This window comes from Mirounga leonina, unplaced genomic scaffold (assembly GCF_011800145.1).
Source record: "Mirounga leonina isolate KUSES-001 unplaced genomic scaffold, KU_Mleo_1.0 Mir_115, whole genome shotgun sequence".
Taxonomy (NCBI): Eukaryota; Metazoa; Chordata; class Mammalia; order Carnivora; family Phocidae; genus Mirounga; species Mirounga leonina.
Genome location: NW_023270268.1, coordinates 85,824,334 through 85,849,016, shown reverse-complemented (window position 1 = coordinate 85,849,016; position 24,683 = coordinate 85,824,334). Strand labels below are relative to the sequence as shown.

The window sequence follows — 24,683 nt, the reverse complement described above, 5'->3', positions numbered from 1 at the left end:
GGCTGTTGAGAGGTGTTTTGGTGAGATTTTACAGGCCGGAGTCCATAGATAGGAGTAGGGCTCAAGGTTGATGGCCCAAGTGAAACTTGGAGGTGACAGCATGTCGGATCAATATTAGGAAGGTTGGTGTTGTAAGAATTTCTGGGCGCAAAGGTTAGGCATTATGACTGGCTTGGAAAGAAGCTTAGGCGGGGACGAATGTGAGGAAGAAGACGAGAAGGAGGGCCTGTGTATGAAAGTGGACGATTGTAATGGCCCATGGTGTGGGGGAGGGGGCTTGCTAATGAAACTAGAAATTGTGTGCGTGCCTCTGTCAGAGTGGCAGGATCTCTGTCATTTCCTTTTCATCTTCAAGCCCTTCTCTCCTTCCCCACAATGCAATTAAGCAATTTCACATTTATTTATATGCAACTATTGTCATCCAGTTCATACCCTTTAGAAATGGAGGGTTTAGGATTTTAGAAACTGCTTTGACTAAATGGTGACTTAATCTCTGTATAGGTGCTTCGCATATTTAGGGTTTGCTTCAGTGAGAAAATATCAGCAGGGGGAAATTAATGAGATATTGTGCCCAGGTGAAGACCTGGCTGTTTTTAAGTTTGACTATTCTTTTATGTACACTGTTACCATGTGGCCTGCTGTACAAAATGTGGACTGACAAGACTGGGTTCGTGCCTGAGATGTGTGAATGATGCGTTCAGTGAAACTGAACATCTTACTTCCCTTTTCCATGTTTCGGTTTCTGCTTATGTATATTTGGCTATTTATTCTTCCTCCAGATGTCTGTGAAATGCTTCATGTGAAAAGTCCCATATAAATCTTAAACAGGTTTTTGTTCATTTTTCTTTTCCTTTACCAGTTCACGTGGGAGAGCCTGGGTTGGAAATTCAAGCTCACATTTCCTCCCCATCTAGTTGGGTTAGTTATTTATTAAATAAACACTTATCACATGCCAGGCACTGCTTAGGAGCCTTACAAGTATTAATTTATTTACTTCTCATGACAACTGTATGAGACAGGTATTATTATTATTATCCCCATTTAATAGATGAGGAAGCTAAGACATGAACAGGATAAATAATTTGCCAAGTTCCTACAGTGAATCCTGGTGGAACTGGGATTCAAGCCCAGGCAATTTGGCTTCAGAGTCTGCACTTTTAATACTTACTCTATGTTGCCTCTCATGCTAATATACTGGGACAAAGAAATGTATAAGATAATGAATTTTATAGCATTCTTTGCCTATCATTCAGGCCAGTAGGACAGCTCCTTTGCAGGTATATTTTTCTATTATTTTTTCCATGCTTGCCTCTTTTTTTTTTTTTTAAAGATTTGTTTATTCACCAGAGAGAAGAGAGCGTGCGTGTGAGCAGGGGGAGGGGCAGAGGGAGAGGGAGGGAATCCCAAGCAGATTCCTTGCCGAGTGTGAAGCCCAACACTAGGCTCAATCACAACCCGAGTTGGTCGCTCAACCGACTGAGCCACTCAGGTGCCCCTCTAATGCTTGCCTCTTAACCAAGCAACTCTAGTCAAAATTTAATTTCTGCAGTGGGACTATCCCCACAAGGGCACTGGTATTGTTGCTATAGCCTGCTCTTTGTTGGTGGCTGGTTAACTCAGAATGTGTTGTTTAATGAGGCTTCATGGCACCAAAGGCCTCCTTAGCTCCAAACAGACAACTCGCATATACATACCTGTGCCTGAGAATTGATGCATTGTGGCTGGGTCATTGCTAACCTAACTTTCTATGGTCAATAAAATACCCAATTCGGAAAAAAATCTTCATGATGAAATGGCATCATTTTTTTAAAAGATTTTATTTACTTATTTGAGAGAGTGAGAGAGAGCATGAGCAGGGAGGAGCAGAGAGAGAGGGACAAGCAAACTGTGCTGAGCATGGAACCCAATGCGGGGCTCAATCCCATGACCCTGATATGACCTGAGCTGAAATCAGGAGTCAGATACTTAACTGACTGAACTACCCAGGCATCTGGAGATGGCATCATTTTTATATATAAAGGATAAACTTATCAGTATATTTTCTGAAAGTGGTTGATGTAGTGAAATGTGCATAAGCTCTATAACCAGATAGACCTGCATTTGAATCCTAATTCTACTACTTAATTTGCCGCATCCATCTGAGTGGAAAAAATAATGCCTTCCTGACTGGTAACTTGTGAGGTTTTGATAAGACAATGTGCATGAAACTCTTCATGGAGTGCTTGGTATGTGCTAAGTGCAAAAAATGTCTACTTGCTGTCTCCTCCCGTTTTCTTGAAATAAGATGGGTATGTGCTTTTCTGGTTGCTGTTCTCAATTGTACAGCTTGTTCTTCCTCCTTCCATGCCTCCTGTGAGTTCAGCACACTGAGGAGGGGGGTGTTAGCCTAGCTTTTCACTTTATCCTTGGAGTGTAGTTATTTCATCGGTTCCCTTAATTTTCATCTAGCTAGTCATCACTCTAGCAAAATGCTATATATACTGCTTAGGCATAATGCTTCTCTTTCTTTAGTTGGGTAGTAAGAGCCAGTTGTTTGGAGGTTGTCTGGTGAAACTACTAAACAATGAAAGGAATGGTTCTTCTAGCATTGCTCTGCCACCCTAGCCTGCCTTGGGGTATGCAGTCTGAACTTGGAACCCAGCTATATGCAGTTTTCCTGGTGCAGTGATGCAGAAAGAGTCAAAATTCAAGTATTAAAATACTTCTTAGTGTCTCCAAACTGAGCTCAGTCCATTGGTTAAAACCTTTTCATCTTCTGTTCTCTATCTCAGTTAATAGCATTTTTCACTCAGCAAACCCAGAAGCCTCAAGGTGAAATTTGATACTTTCCTCTTCATTTCCCATATCCAGGCAGTTTCCAGGTCCTATGAATTTTGTTCCTGATTTTTCTCTGGAAGCTTTATTTTTTTCTCCATTTCCAAATATATTTGCTTATATTACTAAAAAATCCAGGGAGTAGTTTTGCTTCAGGCATGGCCAATTGTAGGTACTTAACCAAGAATTTGTCCCTATCCATGGGCTCCTCTTCCCTGTGTGTTGACTTCAGTCTCAGGCAGACTTTTCTACAGGATAGCCCTAAGCAATCCTAACCAAAACAAAACAAAACAAAAACAAAACAAAGCAATCCTAATAGGTATAACAAAAGCAAAAATTCGGAGGCTGGCTATTTTTGGATTGACCTGAGTTATGTTCCCCTTCTTATAATGAGGGTATGGGATATGCTGTTCCGTCAGGCCTAAATTACGTGCCCAACCCTGGATCTTGAGGCAAGGGTATACTTTCTTGGAACTTCATGGACCAGGGTAATTGGCAGAGGGGTGATTCCCCTGTGGAAAAGGAGAGTTCTGTTCCCAAAAGAAAGGGACATGAATTCTGGGCACATATAAACAATAAATTCATCGAGGGCCCTTATTATCTCTCATTGTGGACTATCTCAGTAGCCTCCTAACTGACCTTCCAGTCTGAACTTTGGCCCTCATTCCAAACAGCCTCCACATAGCCACCACCTTAAGCAAAGTTACTATAGTATTTTGTGCAGAAATGTTTAGTATTTTCTTACAGAAACATAGAAAATGGTTAAAACTCGTCCCTGACATTTAATCTGTACTTTAATCCCTACGAAGTTCCCGGTTACAAAACCTTGGCATTCACTCACTCTTTTTTTTTTTTTTTTTAAAGATTTTATTTTATTTATTTGACAGAGAGAGAGATAGCGAGAGCAGGAACACAAGCAGGGGGAGTGGGAGAGGGAGAAGCAGGCTTCCTGCCAAACAGGGAGCCCGATGTGGGACTCAATCCCAGGACCCTGGGATCATGACCTGAGCCGAAGGCAGACGCCCAATGACTGAGCCACCCAGGCGCCCGCATTCACTCACTCTTACATGTTCTTCCTCACCACTCTCATTCTTGCTTCTCCACATTCCCTGCAGTCCCTCCTCCTTCGCCTGGAAGGCTATTAGTCATCTTTTAAATAACGCTCCTTTAGAAGGCATCCCTGACCTGCCCTTTTCCATCTCTCTTTGTAACACTTCTCTCTGCATAGCATAGTTATGTAAGTGTCCATTTCCCCCATTTCATTCTGAATACCTTGAGAGATGGGGACTCTTCCTCTTTCACCACCATAAGCCCAGTGCCTAACATAATCGACATTCAGTGAGTATTTATTCAAGGAATGGAGACCTTAACAGTTTGGTCATGCCTCTTATAGTTGGGCAGGTGCCAGTGGTACTGTTGCCTTTGGAAGGGCCTCTTTTTTCCCTTTCTCCCTATTCATTTTCACTTTTTTACATTTATCTTCATTTTCTATTTTCTTCCTTTTCTTTCTCTTTTTTCTTTGACCAAGGTAGGGGTTGACAGTTTATATAGAACTAGTCGTAAAGCAGGAGGATCAAATAATATTTGAGCAATCCATACTGCTAATCCAGTTGTTAGTACACCTACCCTCATTGCCCATTGCCCCCTCACCCCGCAACATACTCTTGAAGCTTTGTGAGGGGGGAATGCTATTGTCAGAACCCAGGAAAGAGAGGCCTATCAGCAGACAGCAGGGACCCTAAGCTGAAGCTTTTCCCAGTATCTATCCTCCCCACAGCTGTTCGCCTTTTTTTTTTTTTTAAAGATTTATGCATTTATTTTATAGAGAGAGAGAGCACAAGCAGGCTGGGGGAGGGGCAAAGGGAGAAAGAGAATCCTGAAGCAGACGCCACGCTAAGTGCGGAGGCTGACATGGGGCTTGATCCCAGAACCCTGAGATCATGACCTGAGCCAAAAACAGGAGTCGGCTGGTTAACTGACTGCACCACCTTGGCACCCCTGTTCTGTTTTTTATAGCTGCTTTATCACTTCTTTTATTAAATGAAGTCTTTTTGTGTGTGTTTCGTAATCTTTCCTCCCTAAATTTTACCAACCTACCTGAGTGGTTATAGACCAGCTCTGTCCAACATAATAGCTACTAGCCACATGTGGCGATTTAAGTTTAAATTAATTAAAATTAGATAAAATTTAAAATTTCAGTTCTTTAGTCACACTAACCAGATTTCAAGTGCTTAATGGCTACTGGGGCTAGTGGCTGCCATAATGGACAGCACACATATAGAACATTTCCAGCATCATAGAAAGTTGAATTGAACAGTGCTGTTATAGATTTAATTCTGAGTTTTTCAGAAACAACTAGGTCATGCTTACATGTTTTTAGTTCCTTTGCATCAGGCTCACTTGAAGTTTAACCCACACTTGATTGAGAGGAGAGAAGATTATTAAAGGAAATCATAAATTATTAGTAACTAAATAGGGACTTGACAAACTTCTCAAAATTTATGGGGCCATGAAATTCACAGAAATTCTGCTAGATAGTAGGAGTAAAGAGATGATTGATTTTTTTTTTTTTACTAGAAAATAGCAGAATCCCATAATTTCTAAAAGATTTTAAGACAGTCTCCCTATGAGCTTTCTCACTTGGATGCTTTTGCGAAGAAAGCATTAAGAGCCATAATGTCATTCCCTCTCCACCCCCTTCAATGCCATGACTTTATTTTTGCCTCTTCAAGAGTCCTTTGAGAGTTTTAAATTTTTTAAGTTTTTTTTTTTCCTATTTGTTCTACTTTTGTTATTTGCTCACTGTCTTAATTGCTTTCTGGCCAGAGAATATGCTTGTACTTCTTCTGATTTGGAGGACTTTGGAGACTTTTTTTATTGTGTGTACCTTAGTACAAGGCTAGTTTTTGTGAAAGTCCTATGCTTAAAAAAAAGTGTTCTTCAGGATGTAGCTTTCTAGATTTAAAGAACAACTTATTATATATAATATTATTCAGCTCTTCTAATCACTCTTTCACTTTTGGTTTTATGATCTGAAAATTAATCTCCCGTTACCTTTGTTTTTTTTTTTTTTGTTTTCATTTTTCATTTTTTTAAGATTTTATTTTTAAGTAATCTCTATATCCAAGGTGGAACTTGAACCCACAACCCTGAGATCAAGAATCTCATGCTCCACCGACTGAGCCAGCCAGGTGTCCCTCAATTTTCTTTTTATATTTTCTGCAGTTTTTGTTTCATGTGTATGTTTTGTTTTATATATATATATATAAAACATATATTATGTAAATATATGTATATAGTATATATATCTAAGATTTATTTATTTTAGAGAGAGAGAGAGTGTGAGTGCACAGGATTGGGAGGGGCAGAGGGGGAGAGAGAGAGAGAATCTCAAGTCGACTCCTTGCTGAGCGTAGAACCCAACTTGGGGCTGGATATCATGACCCTGAGATCATGACCTGAGTCGAAATCAAGAGTCGGCCGCTTTACTGACTGAGCCACCCAGGACTTGTTTTATATATTTTGAGGCCATGTTATTAGATACATAAAATTAGTGAGAGCTACATCTTCATTATGGCTTCTTTGTCTTTTTAAATGATTCTTGCCTTGAATGCAACCTTGATGTAATATCATAATTTCTGCTTACCTTTTTGCTTGATTGACTGTTTTATTTTATTATTTTTTATTTCTTAAAGATTTTATTTATTTATTTGAGAGAGAGAGAGAGAGAGAGAAACAGCATGAGAGGGGAGAGGGTCAGAGGGAGAGGCAGGCTCCCTGATGAGCTGGGAGCCAGATGCGGGACTCGATCCCAGGACTCTGGGATCATGACCTGAGCTGAAGGCAGTTGCTTAACCAACTGAGCCACCCAGCCACCCTGGCTATTTTGTTTTAAATAATTGAGTTTATTTCATTGACTTTTATTTTTATTTCATATCTGTTTTATCATAATTCTGTCATCTTTTAAAAATGATTTTTTATAATGTTCTTTTGCTTTTTCTTTGCCTTGGCAATATTTAAGATAATCTAGTTTTAGTTGTAATGATGATTAGCTTTTACTTTAAAATAGTATCCCTAAAACTGGAGGCAACTGAAGCATTGTCTTTCCTCCTGTGCCTTTGCTCTTGAAGGGATGGTGTGTGCCTCCTTTACCTTGCTTGTAAAGCATTCTTCTACCCAGACAACATAAGATGTGACTGTCAGGTAGTGAGATTGGCTTTCTTCAGTGACTCAGGAAATTAACCTTATTGTTTTGCAATAAAACCTTCTATGTTTCTACCATCCCATTAAGTAAGCAGATTTGAGTCTCTCTTATATACAAGGTATCTCCAAATCTGAGGAAGTCTTCCTAGCTTTCCTGCTAGAGTACCCTGAGCATGATCAGGCCTTGGAATCTGTGCTTACTAAGAGGCAATTTGACCCTGGTTTAAAATCAGTTGAGATGGGGCACCTGGGTGGCTCAGTCGTTAAGCATCTGCCTTCAGCTCAGGTCATGATCCCAGGGTCCTGGGATCGAGTCCCACATCGGGCTCCCTGCTGGGCGGGAAGTCTGCTTCTCCCTTTCCCACTCCCCCTGCTTGTGTTCCTGCTCTCGCTATCTCTCTCTGTGTCAAATAAATAAATAAAATCTTAAAAAAAATAAAATCAGTTGAGATATTCTTTAGATGCAGAGCACAGTGACAAGTCTTAATTTGTGTTGCAGACTGTCCAATCCTAGATAGTTTTTGGCAGATTTTTCTCTGAGGCGGAATGGGTAAGAAGGCTTTATTCAGGTACCCCTTATGATGTAGTTGGAGTTATTATATTTGTGCAATGGAAATTCAAAGAGGGAAAAGGACAGAGAAAAGAGAAGGAATGTCTTTATCTACCCTTTGATGGTGCTTTCTATAGATTATCAATTACACTGAGAGAACTGAAGCTTAAAGAATTTAAATGGCTTACCCAAGGATGCATAGCTAGTTTGTGGAGAGCTAGGATTCAAATTCAGGTTGGCCTGATTATGAACCTTGTTCTCTTTCTGCTGCATGACATTTTCTCTCTCCTTCTTATCACAGCACCTAAGAAATAGAAAAGACATAGTCTCTGTCCTTAAGGAAACAAACCACATAAAATACAATAATAAATAGCAATTTTTTAAAGGATCATCAGGAGGAATGGTATATTGACAGCACATATTATGGGGTTTCTAACAAAGGAGTTATAGCTGGTCAGATTATTTAGAACTTCTTAGGAGAACGTTGAACTAGAGCTGAACCTGAATCCCTGAATGAGACAAGAAGCGTTCTAAGTGGAAATGTCTGCATAAATAAAACCATGGAAGTAGGTATGAGGTTGTCATGTTTATAATAGAGTGTGGTAGGGAGAGAGACTGTTTTCTTTTTTTTTTTTTTTCTAAAGATTTTATTTATTTATATGACAGAGAGAGACATAGCAAGAGAGGGAACACAAGCAGGGGGAATGGGAGAGGGGGAAGCAGGCTTCCTGCCGAGCAGGGAGCCCGATGCGGGGCTCCATCCCAGGACCCTGGGATCATGACCTGAGCCAAAGGCAGCCGCTCAACGACTGAGCCACCCAGGTGCCCCAGAAGAGAGACTATTTTCAAATTGCGGAGTAGTGAGCGGGAAAGTTGGTATTTAGATTGGGGCTACATGATGGTGACTTTTTGAACTCCATACCAAGGAGTTTGTACATCATCAGTGGTTAGGTTTCTGACATAAGGGATTTTCCTTTTGGTAAATCTGCTCATTGTTGAAATTCAGTAAATTTGATATCATTCAAATGTAGTGTGATTGGTGAGGCATTTGTTGAATAGATTTGAAGTTACAGGCATGCCTAGGAGTACTACTTATTCGCCCCCAGACATTAAGATTCTGCTGTCAGCCATTAAAGAGATGGGACTAGCCAATGGTTAGGTTCTCCTAGGTGCCCTGGAGCTGAGAGACTATAGTAAAGTCAAGCATGTTTTTCCTATAAGCATTATTTACTTAAAAACATCATAAATATTTAACTGCATACTTTATTAGTTAAATACTATATAATTAAAACCAGAAAATATGGAGCCAGATAAGAAGAAAATTAAACAAATTAAATGTGGTAATCTCTTGTTACTTAAATGTTACTAATAATTATTTCACTTAACTATGTTTTCCTCCACTTTAAAGAAGGAACCTATCACTTCTTTTCAGGGAGTGCTTTTTGGTATTAAAAGTCCCAGGTGTTTACGTGACCACAATCTTTCAGCATAAGATGTCCTTGACACTTTGGGATTTAAAAAATCCTTGATGGTACTTTCCAGCCTCTTGTTTGCTAACTTTGTTCAGATTCTTGATCTTTCATTAATTGCTAGAACTGTTTAGGAAGGGCTAAACAGGGATGCCTGGGTGGCTCAGTCGGTTGAGCATCTGCCTTCAGCTCAGGTCATGATCCCAGGGTCCTGGGATCGAGTCCTGTATCAGGCTCCATGCTTGGCAGGGAGCCTGCTTCTCCCTTTGCCTGCCACTCTGCCTACTTGTGTGTGCCCTCTCTCTCTCTGACAAATAAATAAATAAAATCTTTAAAAATAAAAAAAAACTTGAAAAAAGGAAGGGCTAAATAGTTTCTCTCCTCTATATTTCCCTCACAGAACCAGAGGTAACCATTATTACATATCTCCATTTCTCTCAGTATTTTTATGTTGAGATCATAAATACAATTTTATATTCTGCCTTTTGTACTTTAATATATCATTAACCTTGGAAACTTTTCCTAATCAAAGATTTTAATGGTTTCATGATATTCCATCATTTAGGTATCACATACCTTCACATTTCAGAGATCAAATCATAATCTGACTTGGGACAACCTGACCTTCAGTCTTGATTTCAGGTAGATACCACAGTTCATTGCAGATAAATGGCACACTGTGGAGGGGGTATGCCAATGAGTTGAAGCTATTTCCTTGTCCTTCCTAAAAAGGGCACTGGCGATCCAAGATATGCTAATATGTGTTTCTTGGATTGACTCTCACTTTATAATTGCTTATTATGTATTTATTATTTGTCATATATTTCACTTATTTTTAGTGATTATGTGTTAGTTATATGGCATAGCACCTTTTATTTTATTTATTTTTTATGTTTTTATTTAAATTCCAGTTACATAGTGTAATATTAGTTTCAGGTGTACAATATAGTGATTAGACACTTCCATATATCACCTGGGGCATAGCACTGTTTAAAAAAAATAGTATTTGTGTAGCACCTGGGTGGCTCGGTTGGTTAAGCGTCCAACTCTTGATTATGGCTCAGGTCATGATCTTAGGGTCATGACATCCAGCCCCACAACAACTCTACGCTGGGTGTAGAGACTGCTTAGGATTCTCTCTCCCTCTCCCTCTGTACCTCCCCTCCCCTTGCATGTGCATGCACTCTCTTTCTCTCTCTGAAATAAAAAATACATAAATAACGTTTGCTTGTAACTTTTCTGTTTTCACCTTGAGTATCACTTTTTTTTTTTTTTAATTCCAGTGTAGTTAACATACAGTGTTATATTAGTTCCAGGAATACAATATAGTGATTGAACAATTCTATATGTTACTCAGTGCTCATCATGATAAGTGCATTCTTAATCCCCTTCACCTATTTCACCCATTCCCTCCACTCACCTCCCCTCTGGTAACCATTAGTTTGTTCTCAGTTAAGAGTCTGTTTTTTTGATTTGTCTCTTTTTGTCGTTGTTTGTTTTGTTTCTCAGATTCCACATACGAGTGAAATCATGTGGTATTTGTCTTTCTCTGCCTGACTTATTTCACTTAGTGTTATACTCTCTAGATCCATCCATGTTATCACAAATGGCAAGATTTTATTTTTTTGTATGGCTAAGTAATATTCCATTGTGTGTGTATATAACCACATCTTCTTTATCCATTCATCTGTCAATGGACACTTGGGCTGCTTCCATAATTTGGCTATTGTAGATAATGCTGCAATAAACATAGGGTTGCATATATCTTTTCAAATCAGTGTTTTCATATTACCCAAAGAATATGGGTAGTGGAATTACTGGATCATATGGTAATTCTATTTTTAATTTTTTGAGGAACCTCCATACTGTTTTCTACAGTGGCTGCACTACTTTTCATTCCTACCAACAGTGCAAGAGGGTTCCTTTTTCTTCCACACCTTCACCAACACTTGTTGTTTCTTGTATTTTTGATTTTAGCCATTCTGGCAGGTGTAGAATAGTATCTCATTGGGGTTTTGATTTGCATTTCCCTCATGATGAGTCATGTTGACCATCTTTTCATGTGTCTGTTGGCCGTCTGTATGTCTTCTTTGGAGAAATGTTCATGTCTTGTGCCCATTTTTTAATTGGATTATTTATTTTTTTGATGTTGAATTTTGTAAGTTCTTTTTTTTTTTTTTAAAGATTTTATTTATTTATTTGAGAGAGAGAGAATGAGAGAGAGCGAGTACATGAGAGGGGGGAGGGTCAGAGGGAGAAGCAGACTCCCTGCCGAGCAGGGAGCCCGATGCGGGACTCGATCCAGGGACTCCAGGATCATGACCTGAGCCGAAGGCAGTCGCTTAACCAACTGAGCCACCCAGGCGCCCTTGTAAGTTCTTTATATATTTTGGATACTAACCCTTTATCAGATATGTCATTTGTGAATATTGTCTCCCATTCTATAGATTGTCTTTTAGTTCTGTTGATGGTTTCCTTTGCTGTGCAGAAGCTTTTTATTTTGATGTAGTCCCAATAGTTTATTTTTGCTTTTGTTTCCCTTGCCTCAGGATACATATTTAGAAAAAATATTGCTACAGCTGATGTCAGAGAATCACTGCCTGTGCTCTCTTCTAGGATTTTTATGGTTTCAGGTCTCAAATTTAGGTCCTTAATCCATTTTGAGTTTATTTTGTGTGTATGTAAAGTGGTCTAGTTTCATTCTTTTTCATGTAGCTGTCCAGTTTTCACAACACCATTGTTTGAAGAGACTTTTTCCAATTACATCTTCTTGCCTCCTTTGTCAAAGATTAATTGACCATATAATTGTGGGTTTATTTCTGGGCTATTATTCTGTTTTTGTGCCTGTACCATATTGTTTTGATTACTACAGCTTTGTAGTATATCTTGAAATCTGGGATTGTGGTACTTCCAGTTTTATTCTTCTTTTTCAAGATTGCTTTGGCTATTTGGGGTCTTTTGTGTTTACATGCAATTTTTAGGATTATTTGTTTTAGTTCTGTGAAGAATGCTGTTTATACTTTGCTAGGGATTGCATTAAATTTGTAGATGCTCTGGGTAGTATGGACATTTTAACAGTAGTTGTTCTTCCAATCCATGAGCATGGAATGTCTTTCCGTTTGTTTGTGTTGTCTTCAATTTCTTTCATCAATGTTTTATAGTTTTCAGAATACACGTCTTTCACCTACTTGGTTAAGTTTATTCCTACGTATTTTATTATTTTGTTTTAATTATAAATAGGATTGTTTTCTTAATTTCTCTTCCTGCTACTTCATTATTAGTGTATAGAAATGCAATGAATTTCTGTATATTGATTTTGTATCCTGTGATCTTACTGAATTCATTTATCACTTCTAATAGTATTTTGGTGGAATCTTTAAGGGTTTTCTATAAATAGTATCATGTCATCTGCAAATAAAGAACCAATTTGGATGCTTTTATTTCTTTTTGTTGTCTGATTGCTGTGGCCAGGACTTGCAGTACTATGAATAGAAGCAATGAGAGTGGACATCTTGTCTTGTTCCTGATCTTAGGGGAAAAACTCTACACTAAGTATGATGTTCATTGTGGGTTTTTCATATATGACCTTTATTATGTTGAGGTATGTTCCCTCTAAACCTACTTTGTTGAGGGTTTTTATAATGAATGGGTGTTGTACTTTGTCAAATGCTTTTTCTGCGTCTATTGAAATGATCATGTAATTTTTTAATTCTTTCTCTTGTTGATGTGGTGTATCACACTGATTGATTTGTGAATATTGAACCCCCTTGTATCCCAGAAATAAATCTCACTTGATCATAGTGAATGATTATTGTAATATATCATTGCTCTTGGTCTGCTAATATTTTGTTAAGGATTTTTGTATCCATGCTCATCAGAGATATTGGCCTGTAGTTTTCTCTTTTTTTTGTAGTGTATCTGGTTTTAGTATCAGGGTAATGCTGGCCCCTTGAGTGTTAACTTCTGATTGTGACTTGGCAAGCTTAAGACTGAGCTGGCATTTAGGAAAACTTTTTCCTTGAATAAGCTTATTTGAGTTGCTTAAGCAATTTCTGTTTCTCTTTAAAGGACAAATGAAGTCAAAATCCTCCCAAAAGAAAATACGCAGGACTTTATTCTGAGGTTGTTGATGAAAGTGATTCAGCTAGTGATGGATTATGCTGTCCCTTGCCACTCAGGCCTGGTTCTTCCTTGGCACAGGGTGAGATGCTTAGAAAGACTTGAATGAAAGAATATTTATGGTGATTAAGGGAGAGCACTCAGTGTACTTGCAGAAGTGGCTCTGCAAAGGACTACTTTGAACCTAATATACTTCAAAGACCTTACCTTTGCCCAGATAAAGGTTACATATGAATCCAAGATGATACTATTCAAATAATTATTACCAAACAGGTTTAACCCAAGAAAGAATGACCTTCCTTGCTGAAAATGTGGTTCAAGAACGCAGGGGCATATTTGATTTCTCATGGTGATCTGTTTACTTGCATCTAAGATTCAGGTATGAATAGATTAATCCAACCACTGTGTATGGGCTTCAGTTGAATTTAGCATTTCAACTCTCTGAAAGTGGTAACTGTATCATTAGCATAAAGGATCCTCAAAAGGTAAAGACAATAAACAGACTAGCTATGTAAATCAAAAATTTTAAAAGCTTACTTTTCTTTAAGCATATACCAAATATAAATGATTTGGTATGTCTTAGAATAAGAGCCACATTCTTTTGTAGCTTTGGTGTCTTAGGGACACTATAGTGTGGGGAAGGAAAGTTCCTTAACTTTGTCTAGAAGTTGGTAGTAGATCTGAATGCTCAGGTTTCTAGGATTTCAGTACTCTCTATATAATTTTGGAATCACAGCCTAGTAGGATGATGGGGCACTTGGTGTCTGCTTCAGAATTTATCATGATGTTCTTTGACAGTTAAGCTTGTAAGATCAAGAATAAATCAGAAATATTGCTCAGCCATCAAAAAGAATGAAATCTTGCCATTTGCAATGACATGACTAGAACTAGAGGGTATTATGCTAAGCGAAATAAGTCAGAGAAAGACAAATACCTTATGATTTCACTCATATGTGGAATTTAAGAAACAAAATAGAGGATCATTGGGAAGGGAAGGAAAAATAAAATAAGATGAAAACAGAGGGAGGCAAACCATAAGAGATGCTGAACTCTAGGAAACAAACTGAGGGTGGCTGGAGGGGAGGGGGTTGGGGAATCAGGTAATTGGGTGATGTAATGAGCACTGGGTGTTATAGGCAACTGATGAATCACTAAATTCTGCCCTGAAACTAAGAATACAGTATATGTTAACTAAATTGAGTTTAAATAGAAATTTTTTTAAAAAGAATAAATCAGAACATAGATATGCAAAGTTACTTTAGTAAGCAAACTGCTCTCAGGCCTGCAAGACTTGATTGTAACCTGTTGGAATGTGAAAACTGTGTCAGTCTGAACAGGCCAGATTAACCCTAAGGAAGCATAGGAGATGGAGAATCACTGAAGCAAAAGTTGGTGGTCAATTGGCCTCTGTGATGGCAGTTTCTCACAATATAACAATAAATGGCATTTTAATGGCCATCTAAGTCCTGTGTGCATCTTAATTATCTTGAGATATCTCTAAGGACTGGTATGGAAATAGAATAGGGCAGTGGCCAACAAGTACATGGAGAGGTGCTCAGCATCATTAATCATCAGGGAAATACAAATCAAAACTGCAATGAGTTATCACCTCACACCTGTTAGAAGGGCTGTCATCAAAAAGAAGAGCGATAACAAGTGTTGATGAGAATGTAGAGAAAAGGGAACCCTTGTGCACTTTTGTTGGGAATACAGTGGTGCAGCCATTGTAGAAAACAGTATGGAGATTCCACAAAAATTAAAAATAGAAATACATATGATCCAGCAATTTTACTTCTGGGTATATATTGAAAGGAAACAAAAACAGGATGCTGAAGAGATATATGTACCCTGGTGTTCACTGCAGCATTATTTATAATAGCCAAGGCATAGAAACAACCTTAGTATCCATTGATAGATGAATGGATAAAGAAAATGTGATACACACACACACACACACACACACATATGCACACACACAGAGGAATATTATTCAGCCCTAAAAAGGGAATCCTGCCATTTGTGACGACATGGATAGACCTTGAGGGCATTATGTTAAGTGAAATAAGTCAGTCAGAGAAAGACAAATACTGTATGCTCTCACTTATATGTGGAGTCTAAAAAAGCCAAACTCATAGAAACAGAGAACAGATTCATTGGTGGTTGCTAGAGGTGGGGGTGTGGGGAATGAGGGAAATGGATGAAGGTGGTCCAAAGGTACAAACTTCCAGTAATAAGATAAATATTGGGGATGTAATGTACGGCACGGGTGACTGTATTTAACAATACTGTATTGTATATTTGTTTTTTTATTAACATATAATGTATTACTTGTTTCAGGGGTACAGGTCTGTGATTCATCAGTCTTAAACAATTCACAGTGCTCACCACAGAACATACCCTCCCCATTGTCCATCACGCAGTTACCCTATCCCTCCTACCCCCCTCCACTCCAGCAACTCTCAGTTTGTTTCCTGAGATTAAGAGTCTCTTATGGTTTGTCTCTCTCTCTGGTTTCATCTTGTTTCATTTTTCCCTCCCTTCCCCTATGATCCTCTGTCTTGTTTCTCAAATTCCTCATATCAGTGAGATCCTTCTCTGATTGATGTATTTCGCTTAACATAATATCCTGTAGTTCTATCCACGTTATTGCAAATGGCAAGATTTCATGTTTTTGAAGGCTGCATAATATTCCATTGTATACCACATCTTCTTTATCCATTCATCTGTTGATGGACTTCTAGGCTCTTTCCATAGTTGGCTATTGTGGACATTGCTACTATAAACATTGGGGTGCATGTACCCCTTCGGACATTTGTATCTTTGGGGTAAATACCCAGTATTGCACTTGCTGGGTCGTATGGTAGCTCTATTTTCAACTTTTTGAGGAACCTGCATACTGTTTTCCAGAGTGGCTGCACCAGCTTGCATTCCCACCAACAGTGTAGGAGGGTACCCCTTTCTCCGCATCCTCGCCAACATTTGTCATTTCCTGACTTGTTAATTTTAGCCATTCTGACTGGTGTGAGGTGGTACCTCATTGTGGTTTTGATTTGTATTTCCCTGATGCCGAGTGATGCTGTCTGTTTTTTCATGTGTCTGTTGCCCATTTGGATGTCTTCTTTGCAGAAATGTCTGTTCATGTCTTCTGCCCATTTCTTGATTGGATTATTTATTCTTTGGGTGTTGAGTTTGATAAGTTCTTTATAGATTTTGGATACTAGTCCTTTATCTGCTATGTCATTTGCAAATATCTTCTCCCATTCTGTTGGTTGACTTTTGGTTTTGTTGACTGTTTCTTTTACTGTGCAAAAGCTTTTTATCTTGATGAAGTCCCAATAGTTCATTTTTGCCCTTGCTTCCCTTGCCTTTGGGAATGTTTCTAGGAAGAAGTTGCTGCGGCTGAGGTCGAAGAGGTTGCTGCCTGTGTTCTCAAGGATTTTGATGGATTCCTGTCTCACATTTAGGTGTTTCATCCATTTTGAGTCTGTTTTTGTGTGTGGTGTAAGGAAATGGTCCAGTTTCATTCTTCTGCATGTGGCTGTCCAATTTTTCCAACACCGTTTGTTGAAGAGACTTTTTTCCACTGGACATTCTTTCCTGCTTTGTCGAAGATTAGTTGACCATAGCGTTGAGGGTCCATTTCTGGGCTCTCTATTCTGTTCCATTGATCTATGTGTCTGTTTTTGTGCCAGTACCATACTGTCTTGATAATTACAGCTTTGTAATAGAGCTTGAAGTCTGGAATTGTGATGCCACCAGCTTTGCTTTTCTTTTTCAACACTCCTCTGGCTATTTGGGGTCTTTTCTGGTTCCATACAAATTTTAGGATTATTTGTTCCATTTCTTTGAAAAAAGTGGATGGTATTTTGATAGGGATTGCATTGAATGTGTAGATTGCTCTAGGCAGCGTAGACATCTTCACAATATTTGTTCTTCCAATCCATGAGCATGGAACGTTTTTCCATTTCTTTGTGTCTTCCTCAATTTCTTTCATGAGTATTTTATAGTTTTCTGAGTACAGATTCTTTGCCTCTTTGGTTAAATTTATTCCTAGGTATCTTATGGTTTTGGGTGCAATTGTAAATGGGATCGACTCCTTAATTTCTCTTTCTTCTGTCTTGTTGTTGGTGTATAGAAATGCAACTGAGTTCTGTGCATTGATTTTATATCCTGCCACTTTACTGAATTCCTGTATTAGTTCTAGCAGTTTTGGGGTGCAGACTTTTAGGTTTTCCACATGAAGTATCATATCATCTGCAAAGAGTGAGAGTTTGACTTCTTTGCCGATTCGGATGCCTTTTATTTCTTTTTGTTGTCTGATTGCTGTGGCTAGGACTTCTAGTACTATGTTGAATAGCAGTGGTGATAGTGGACATCCCTGCCATGTTCCTGACCTTAGGGGGAAAGCTCTCAGTTTTTCCCCATTGAGAATGATATTCGCTGTGGGTTTTTCATAGATGGCTTTTATGATATTGAGGTATGTATCCTCTCTCCCTACACTCTGAAGAGTTTTAATGAAGAAAGGATGCTGTACTTTGTCAAATGCTTTTTCTGCGTCTATTGAGAGGATCATATGGTTTTTGTTCTTTCTTTAATTAATGTATCACATTGATTGATTTGCAGATGTTGAACCAAACTTGCAGCCCAGGAATACATCCCACTTGGTTGTGGTGCATAATCCTTTTAATGTACTGTTGGATCCTATTGGCTAGTATTTGGTGAGAATTTTTGCATCCATGTTCTCAGGGATATTGGTCTGTAGTTCTCCTTTTTGATGGGATCTTTGTCTGGTTTTGGGATCGAGGTAATGCTGGCCTTGTAAAATGAGTTTGGAAGTTTTCCTTCCATTTCTATTCTTTGAAACAGCTTCAGAAGAGTAGGTATTAATTCTTCTTTAAATGTTTGGTAGAATTCCCCTGGGAAGCCATCTGGCCCTGGGCTCTTGTTTTGGGAGGTTTTTGATTACTGCTTCAATTTCCTTGGTGGTTCAGGTTTTCTATTTCTTCCTGGTTCAATTTTGGTAGTTTATATGTCTCTAGGAATGCATCCATTTCTTCCAGATTATCTAATTTGCTGGCATATAGTTGCTCATAATATGTTTTTATAATTGTTTGTATTTCTTTGGTGTTGGTTGTGATCTCTCCTCTTTCATTCATGGTTTTATTTATTTGGGTCCTTTCTCTCTCTCTCTTTTTTTTTTTTAATAAGTCTGGCCAGGGGTTTATCCATCTTATTAATTCTTTCAAAGAACCAGCTCCTAGTTTCATTGATCTGTTCTACTGTTCTTTTGGTTTCTTTTTCATTGATTTCTACTCTGATCTTTATTCTTTCTTTTCTCCAGCTGGGTTTAGGCTTTATTTGCTGTTCTTTCTCCAGCTCCTTTAGGTGTTGGTTTAGGTTGTGTGTTTGAGACCTTTCTTATTTCTTGAGAAAGGCTTGCATTGCTATATACTTCCCTCTTAGGACCACCTTTGCTGCATCCCAAAGATTTTGAACAATTGTATTTTCATTTTCATTTGTTTCTGTGAATTTTATAAATTCTTCTTTAATTTACTGGTTGACCCATTCATTCTTTAGTAGGATGCTCTTTAGCCTCCATGTATTTGAGTTCTTTCTGACTTTCCTCTTGTGATGGAGTTCTAGTTTCAAAGCATTGTGGTCCAAAAATATGCAGGGAATGATCCCAATCTTTTGGTACCAGTTGAGACCTGATTTGTGACCTAGGATGTGATCTATTCTGGAGAATGTTCCATGGGCACTAGAGAAGAATGTGTATTCTGTTGCTTTGGGATGGAATGTTCTCAATATATCGTGAAGTCCATTTGGTCCAGTGTATCATTTAAAATCTTTATTTCCTTGTTGATCTTTTGCTTAGATGATCTGTCCATTTCAGTGAGGGGGGTGTTAAAGTCCCCTACTATTATGGTATTGTTGTCAATGTGTTTCTTTGATTTTGTTATTTATTGGCTTATATAATTGGCTGCTCCCATGTTAGAGGCATAGATATTTACAATTGTTAGATCTTCTTGTTGGATATAGTGTCCTTCCTCAGCTCTTATTATAGTGTCCTTCCTCAGCTCTTATTATAGTCTTTGGTTTAAAATCTAATTTGTCTGATACAAAGATTGCCACCCCAGCTTTCTTTTGATGTCTATTAGCATGGTAAATTGTTTTCCACCCCCTCACTTTCAATCTGGAGGTCTAAAGTGTCTAAATGAGTCTCTTGCAGACAGCATATCGATGGGTCTTGTTTTTTTATACCATCTGATACCCTGTGTCTTTTGATTGGGGCATGTAGCCCATTTACATTCAGGGTAACTATTGAAAGATATGAATTTAGTGCCATTATAGTGCCTGTAAGGTGACTGTTACTGTATATTGGCTCCGTTCCTTTCTGGTCAATATTGCTTTTAGGCTCTATCTTTGCTTAGAGGACTCCTTTCAATATTTCTTGTAGGACTGGTTTCGTATTTGCAAATTCTTTTAGTTTTTGTTAGTCCTGGAAGATTTTTATCTCTCCTTCTATTTTCAATGACAGCCTAGCTGCATATAGTATTCTTGGCTGCATATTTTTCTCTTTAGTGCTCTGAATATATCATGCCAGTCCTTTCTGGCCTACCAGGTCTCTGTGGATAGGTCTGTTGCCAATCTAATGTTTCTATCATTGTAGGTTACAGACCTCTTGTCCCGAGCTGCTTTCAGGATTTTCTCTTTGTCTCTGAGGCTTGTAAGTTTTACTATTAGATGTTGGGGTATTGACCTAATTTTATTGATTTTTGAGGGGAGTTTTCTGTGCCTCCTGGATTGTGATGCCTGTTTCCTTCCCCAAATTAGGGAAGTTCTCTGCTATAATTTGCTCCAATATACCTTCTGCCCCACTCTCTCTTTTTTCTTCTTCTGGGATCCCAATTATTCTAATATTGTTTCGTATTATGGTATCACTTATCTCTCGAATTCTATCCTCGTGACCCAGTAGTTGTTTATCTCTCTTTTTCTCAGCTTCTTTATTCTCCATCATTTGGTCTTCTATATCACTAATTCTCTCTTCTGCCTCATTTATCCTAGCAGTTAGAGCCTCCATTTTTTATTGCACTTCATTAATAGCCTTTTTGATTTAGACGTGGTTAGATTTTAGTTCTTTTATTTCTCCAGAAAGGGTTTCTCAAGTATCTTCCATGCTTTTTTCAAGCCCAGCTAGTATCTTTATAATCGTCATTCTGAACTCTAGTTCTGACATCTTATGAATGTCCATATTGATTAAGTCCCTGGCAGTTGGTACTGCCTCTTGTTCTTTTTTTTGAGGTGAGTTTTTCCGTCTTGTCATTTTGTCCAGAGGAGAAAAGATGAATGAGAGAACAAATGCTAACAGGGTAACAGTGACCCCAGAAAAATATACACTAAACAAATCAGAAGAGACCCGAAACCGGGGGAAAGAAAGGGAAAGAAAGAAAAAAGAAAAGAAAAAGAAAAAAAGGATATGATCAAATAATGGTGAATAGATCAGTGCCACATACTAGATTTTGGGCGTATTTTGGTCTGTTATAAGAAACTGCCTCCCAAAATTTTAATGAAAGAAAAACTTATATATGTATAACAATAAGGGTAAATATGATGAAGGGAAGGAATATGACTGTAAAGATGAAAATTATAAAAGATTTTATAAAAGAAATTGATAAGATAAGAAGTTGGCTGAAAAAAGAAAGAAGAGAAATTTGAAAAAAAAAAGGGGAGGAGAGAATGTGATCAGACAGGAGACTATAACAAAGCCATACACTAGAGATTTAGGGTATATTTTGGTCTGTTAGAAGAAACTGTAGCCCAAAATTTTAAAGAGAGAACAACTTATATATATACAAAAGTAAGGTTAACTACAATGAAGGGATAGAATATGACTCTAAAAATGAAAAATAAAAAAGATTTTTAAAAAAGGGATTGATAAGATGTTCGTTGAGAAAGGGAAAAAGAAAAATTCAAAAAAAAATAGAAAAAGAAAAAAAAGAAAATTAAAAAAATTAACTTTGAAAAACTAAAGAATCATGGGGAAAAAACCATGAATTCTGTGAGCTGTATTCCTGTAGTGCTAGAGTTCTGCCATTCTCATTGATTGGTAAACTTGGTCTTGGCTGGCTATTCTTGCTGATCTTCTGGGGGAGGGGCCTGTTGCAGGGGTTTGCAAATGTCTGCCGGTGGCGGAATTGCCCCGCCCTTGCTGGAGTGGGGCTAAGTAATCTGCTTGGGTTTGCTCTTGGGTATCTTTTGTTCCCTGCAAACTTTCCATAGAGCTTTGGAGGACAAGAGTGAATATGGCGGACTCCCAAGCTGAGAACTCCCAAGCGGAGAACTCGGGGCCCCACTCCTCAGTGAGCCCCCAGAGAAAAGCAGTCAAGCTCTCCTGTCTCCCTGTCCCGGCCACACTCTGTGCTCACCCAGCCTGTGACCAAGCATTTTTATCTCTGGCACATGACCCCATGTGGAGTCTCCAAACCCAGCAGGTCCCTGCGGTGCGCTCCCGCGCTGCTCCTCCCAGGGGAGGAGGGGGAGTCTACCCGGATCTTCTGCTTTTTGGGTCCCTGCTGGAAGAGCAGTGGCCCGACTGTGCCACAGATCACGGTTTATGGCAACCCCGAGCTGAGAGCCCACTCCTTGGCTCTGTCTCTGCAGCCGGCTTCCCCGCTCTGATACCTGGGAGCTCTGCCGCACTCAGGCACCCCCGGTTTTTCTGTGACCCCGGGGGTCCTGAGACCGCACTTTCCCAGTGAGGATTCCACCCCCTGCTTAGCCACTGGAGCGGCGTCCCTCAGCGGAGCTGACTTCTAAAGGTTCCGATTTTGTGCTCCGTGGCTCTATCGCTTGCCGGTATCGGCTGATGGAGGCTCCCTCCCCCCCGACCATCTATCTTCCCGAATATCGCCTTGGATTCACTTCTCCACATGTCCTACCTTTCAGAAAGTGGTCGCTTTTCTATTCATAGAATTGCTGCGAATCTTTTCTTTGATCTCCTGTTGAGTTTGTAGGTATTCAGAATGGTTTGATAACTAGCTGAATTCCTGGGACCAGATGAAATTTAGGTCTCCTACTCCTCTGCCGTCTTTCTCCTCCCTCTCCTGTATTGTATATTTGAAAGTTGCTAAGAGAGTAGATCTAAATGTTCTCATCACAAGAAAAAAATTTGTTAACTATGCTAGGTGATAAATGCTAACTAATTTTATTGTGGTAATCATTTTACAATATATATGTATATCAAATCATTGTGTTATATACCTTAAAGTAATATAATATGTTAATTATATCAATAAATTTGGGAAGAAAGAAATGGAACAACTGAGTTTGGTGACTTGAATGTTGAACGGTGTAAGGTTAAGAAAGCCTGTTGTCTCCCAGTTTGAATAAATTCTTGGTCTTAAGGTCTTGAAAGCAGAAGACCAGATTGAGATTCATCTGGCTTTCTCTTTTTAGATGACACTCCTATACTGGACCTAGCTTCATTCATTTTATTTTATTTGTCTTTATTCATCCACTTTTAAAAATGACTCAAAAAATGTACAAGTAAGTTAGTTTTGAATACTAATAGAAAGGATTCCAATTCAGTGCACTACCCCTATAGGTATTTAAATGATATAAAATAGTATGGTGAAATTTCCCTGAAAAAAATTAGTCCCATGACTGTCCTTGAAAAGTATAAAGAGTAGTATTATAATAAGAAATGGAAGGGCAAGTTAAAGTGTGCAGTATAACAATTTTCAGACTTTTCCTCTCAGTACTTCACATGGTTCAGAAGAATAAGCCAAAAGTTGATTGATTTTGGGGGGCATGTCCCAAAGTGGCTCAGTGCAAACAGAGCATTTTTGTCTTAATTTTAGCTTAAAAAACTATGGGGGGAAGTCATGGGTAATTTGTATTCTTAACCATAATATTTGCATATAGGTATGGGTACTCAGTGCGTGGAAATATAGTGAAAATTCATTTTTGGCTTTTTCGTTTGGAAAAAGATTTCTGGTTTTGGGTAAATGCCCTCATCTCTTTATATGTTGCTCATGTACTATCATTTCCAGAAATGGATCTTGATGGGTCACACTCCTAGAAACACAGGGTTATAGGTTACTTAGGTGAGAATTAAATGAGATAATAGATGAAGATCACCTTACAATGCATAATATGCCACATTAAGAGTGAGGGTTTTCATTTGTTTTTGTTTTTGTTTTTAAATCTTAGTGTTCTTTACAACTTAAATTCTTTCAGAATTGGGTTTTATGCCCAAGTAAAAAATTAATAGGGGAGAAAATGTTAAGATGTAGGGCAGGAGGCTTCTTGGCTTAGACTTTCTTTGACATGATTAGGATCAGGTACAACAAAGTTATGGGCCCAGCACGCTTCCGCTGCACGGTACAACAAAGTTAACTAACCATTGGTATAATTGATGCCCTTGCAGGAGGGAGCACTGGCAGCTGCTGGGTAATTTGAAGACTACCGTGGAGGGTCTGGTGTCAGCCAACAGTCCCAACGTCTGGTCCAAGTATGGTGGCCTGGAACGGCTTTGCAGGGACATGCAGAGCATCCTCTATCATGGGCTCATCCATGACCAGGTATGTAAACCTCTTCTTTTTTGCCAGATTAACTGTACCACTTGTTGGAAAGAAACAGTTGCATTAAGTTGTTGGCAGGGAGAACATGAAGGCCACTAGTTTGTGAGCCCTTGAGGGTAGAACTGTAATATGAGGAGGAGGAGGACAATAAGGATAATGATGATGAATCACTAGGATTTTTCTCTTAGGAGCACCTTAGGGCACATCTGAGAAGTATTTACAGAATATTGTCATTTTTAGAATATCCTCAGCATCATTTTGTAGATAACTGGTTGATTCTTGGGAATGATAGTTTTAGTTACAGCTTAATTTTTTTTTTTTTTAAGATTTTATTTATTTATTTGAGACAGAGAGAATGAGAGAGAGAGCACATGAGAGGGGGGAGGGTCAGAGGCAGAAGCAGGCTCCCTGCCGAGCAGGGAGCCCAATGCAGGACTCGATCCAGGGACTCCAGGATCATGACCTGAGCCGAAGGCAGTCGCTCAACCAACTGAGCCACCCAGGCGCCCCAGCTTAATTTTTTAAAATATAAACTTTATTAATACTGAGTTTCTTTTCTGTAATATCCTCACTCTAATAAACTTTGAGTATTGATAAGGAGTGAAATGTAATAATACTTAATGGTTTTTGCTTCATCTTTGGCAATTACTCCATTTGCAGTGTTTTAAATAAGGTTCAGATCTGGATAAAATTGTCAAGTGAGTCATTGGCTCTGGTATCCTCCTACTTTAAAAAATCAGACCTCACAAATATGTGCATAATCATGTGTTCCCAAACACTCATGCTCATCCCATGTCAGGGTCTAGTATTCTTCCCTGGAACTCTCTCTCTTGAGCCAAGCTTCTCTAGAATTTTTTAATCAGAACTTATTCTCAACTAGACTAGCAGTCACATTGAAAAAGAGCTAATCAAATAATTGGCATTAAGGTATTCACAGTTGATAGG

At 38.7% G+C, this 24,683-nt stretch overlaps 1 protein-coding gene across 5 annotated transcripts in view; it reads left to right on the top strand.

Annotated features, from left to right (window-relative positions):
- RUBCN (rubicon autophagy regulator) overlaps positions 1-24,683 on the top strand; it is a 61,395-nt gene that overhangs the window by 497 nt on the left and 36,215 nt on the right. For all 5 annotated transcript variants that reach the window (XM_034999957.1, XM_034999955.1, XM_034999953.1 and 2 more), the window contains exon 2: positions 23,585-23,738. In XM_034999957.1, coding sequence (XP_034855848.1) covers positions 23,585-23,738 — 154 coding nt within the window. The remainder of the gene's footprint in view (positions 1-23,584; positions 23,739-24,683) is intronic.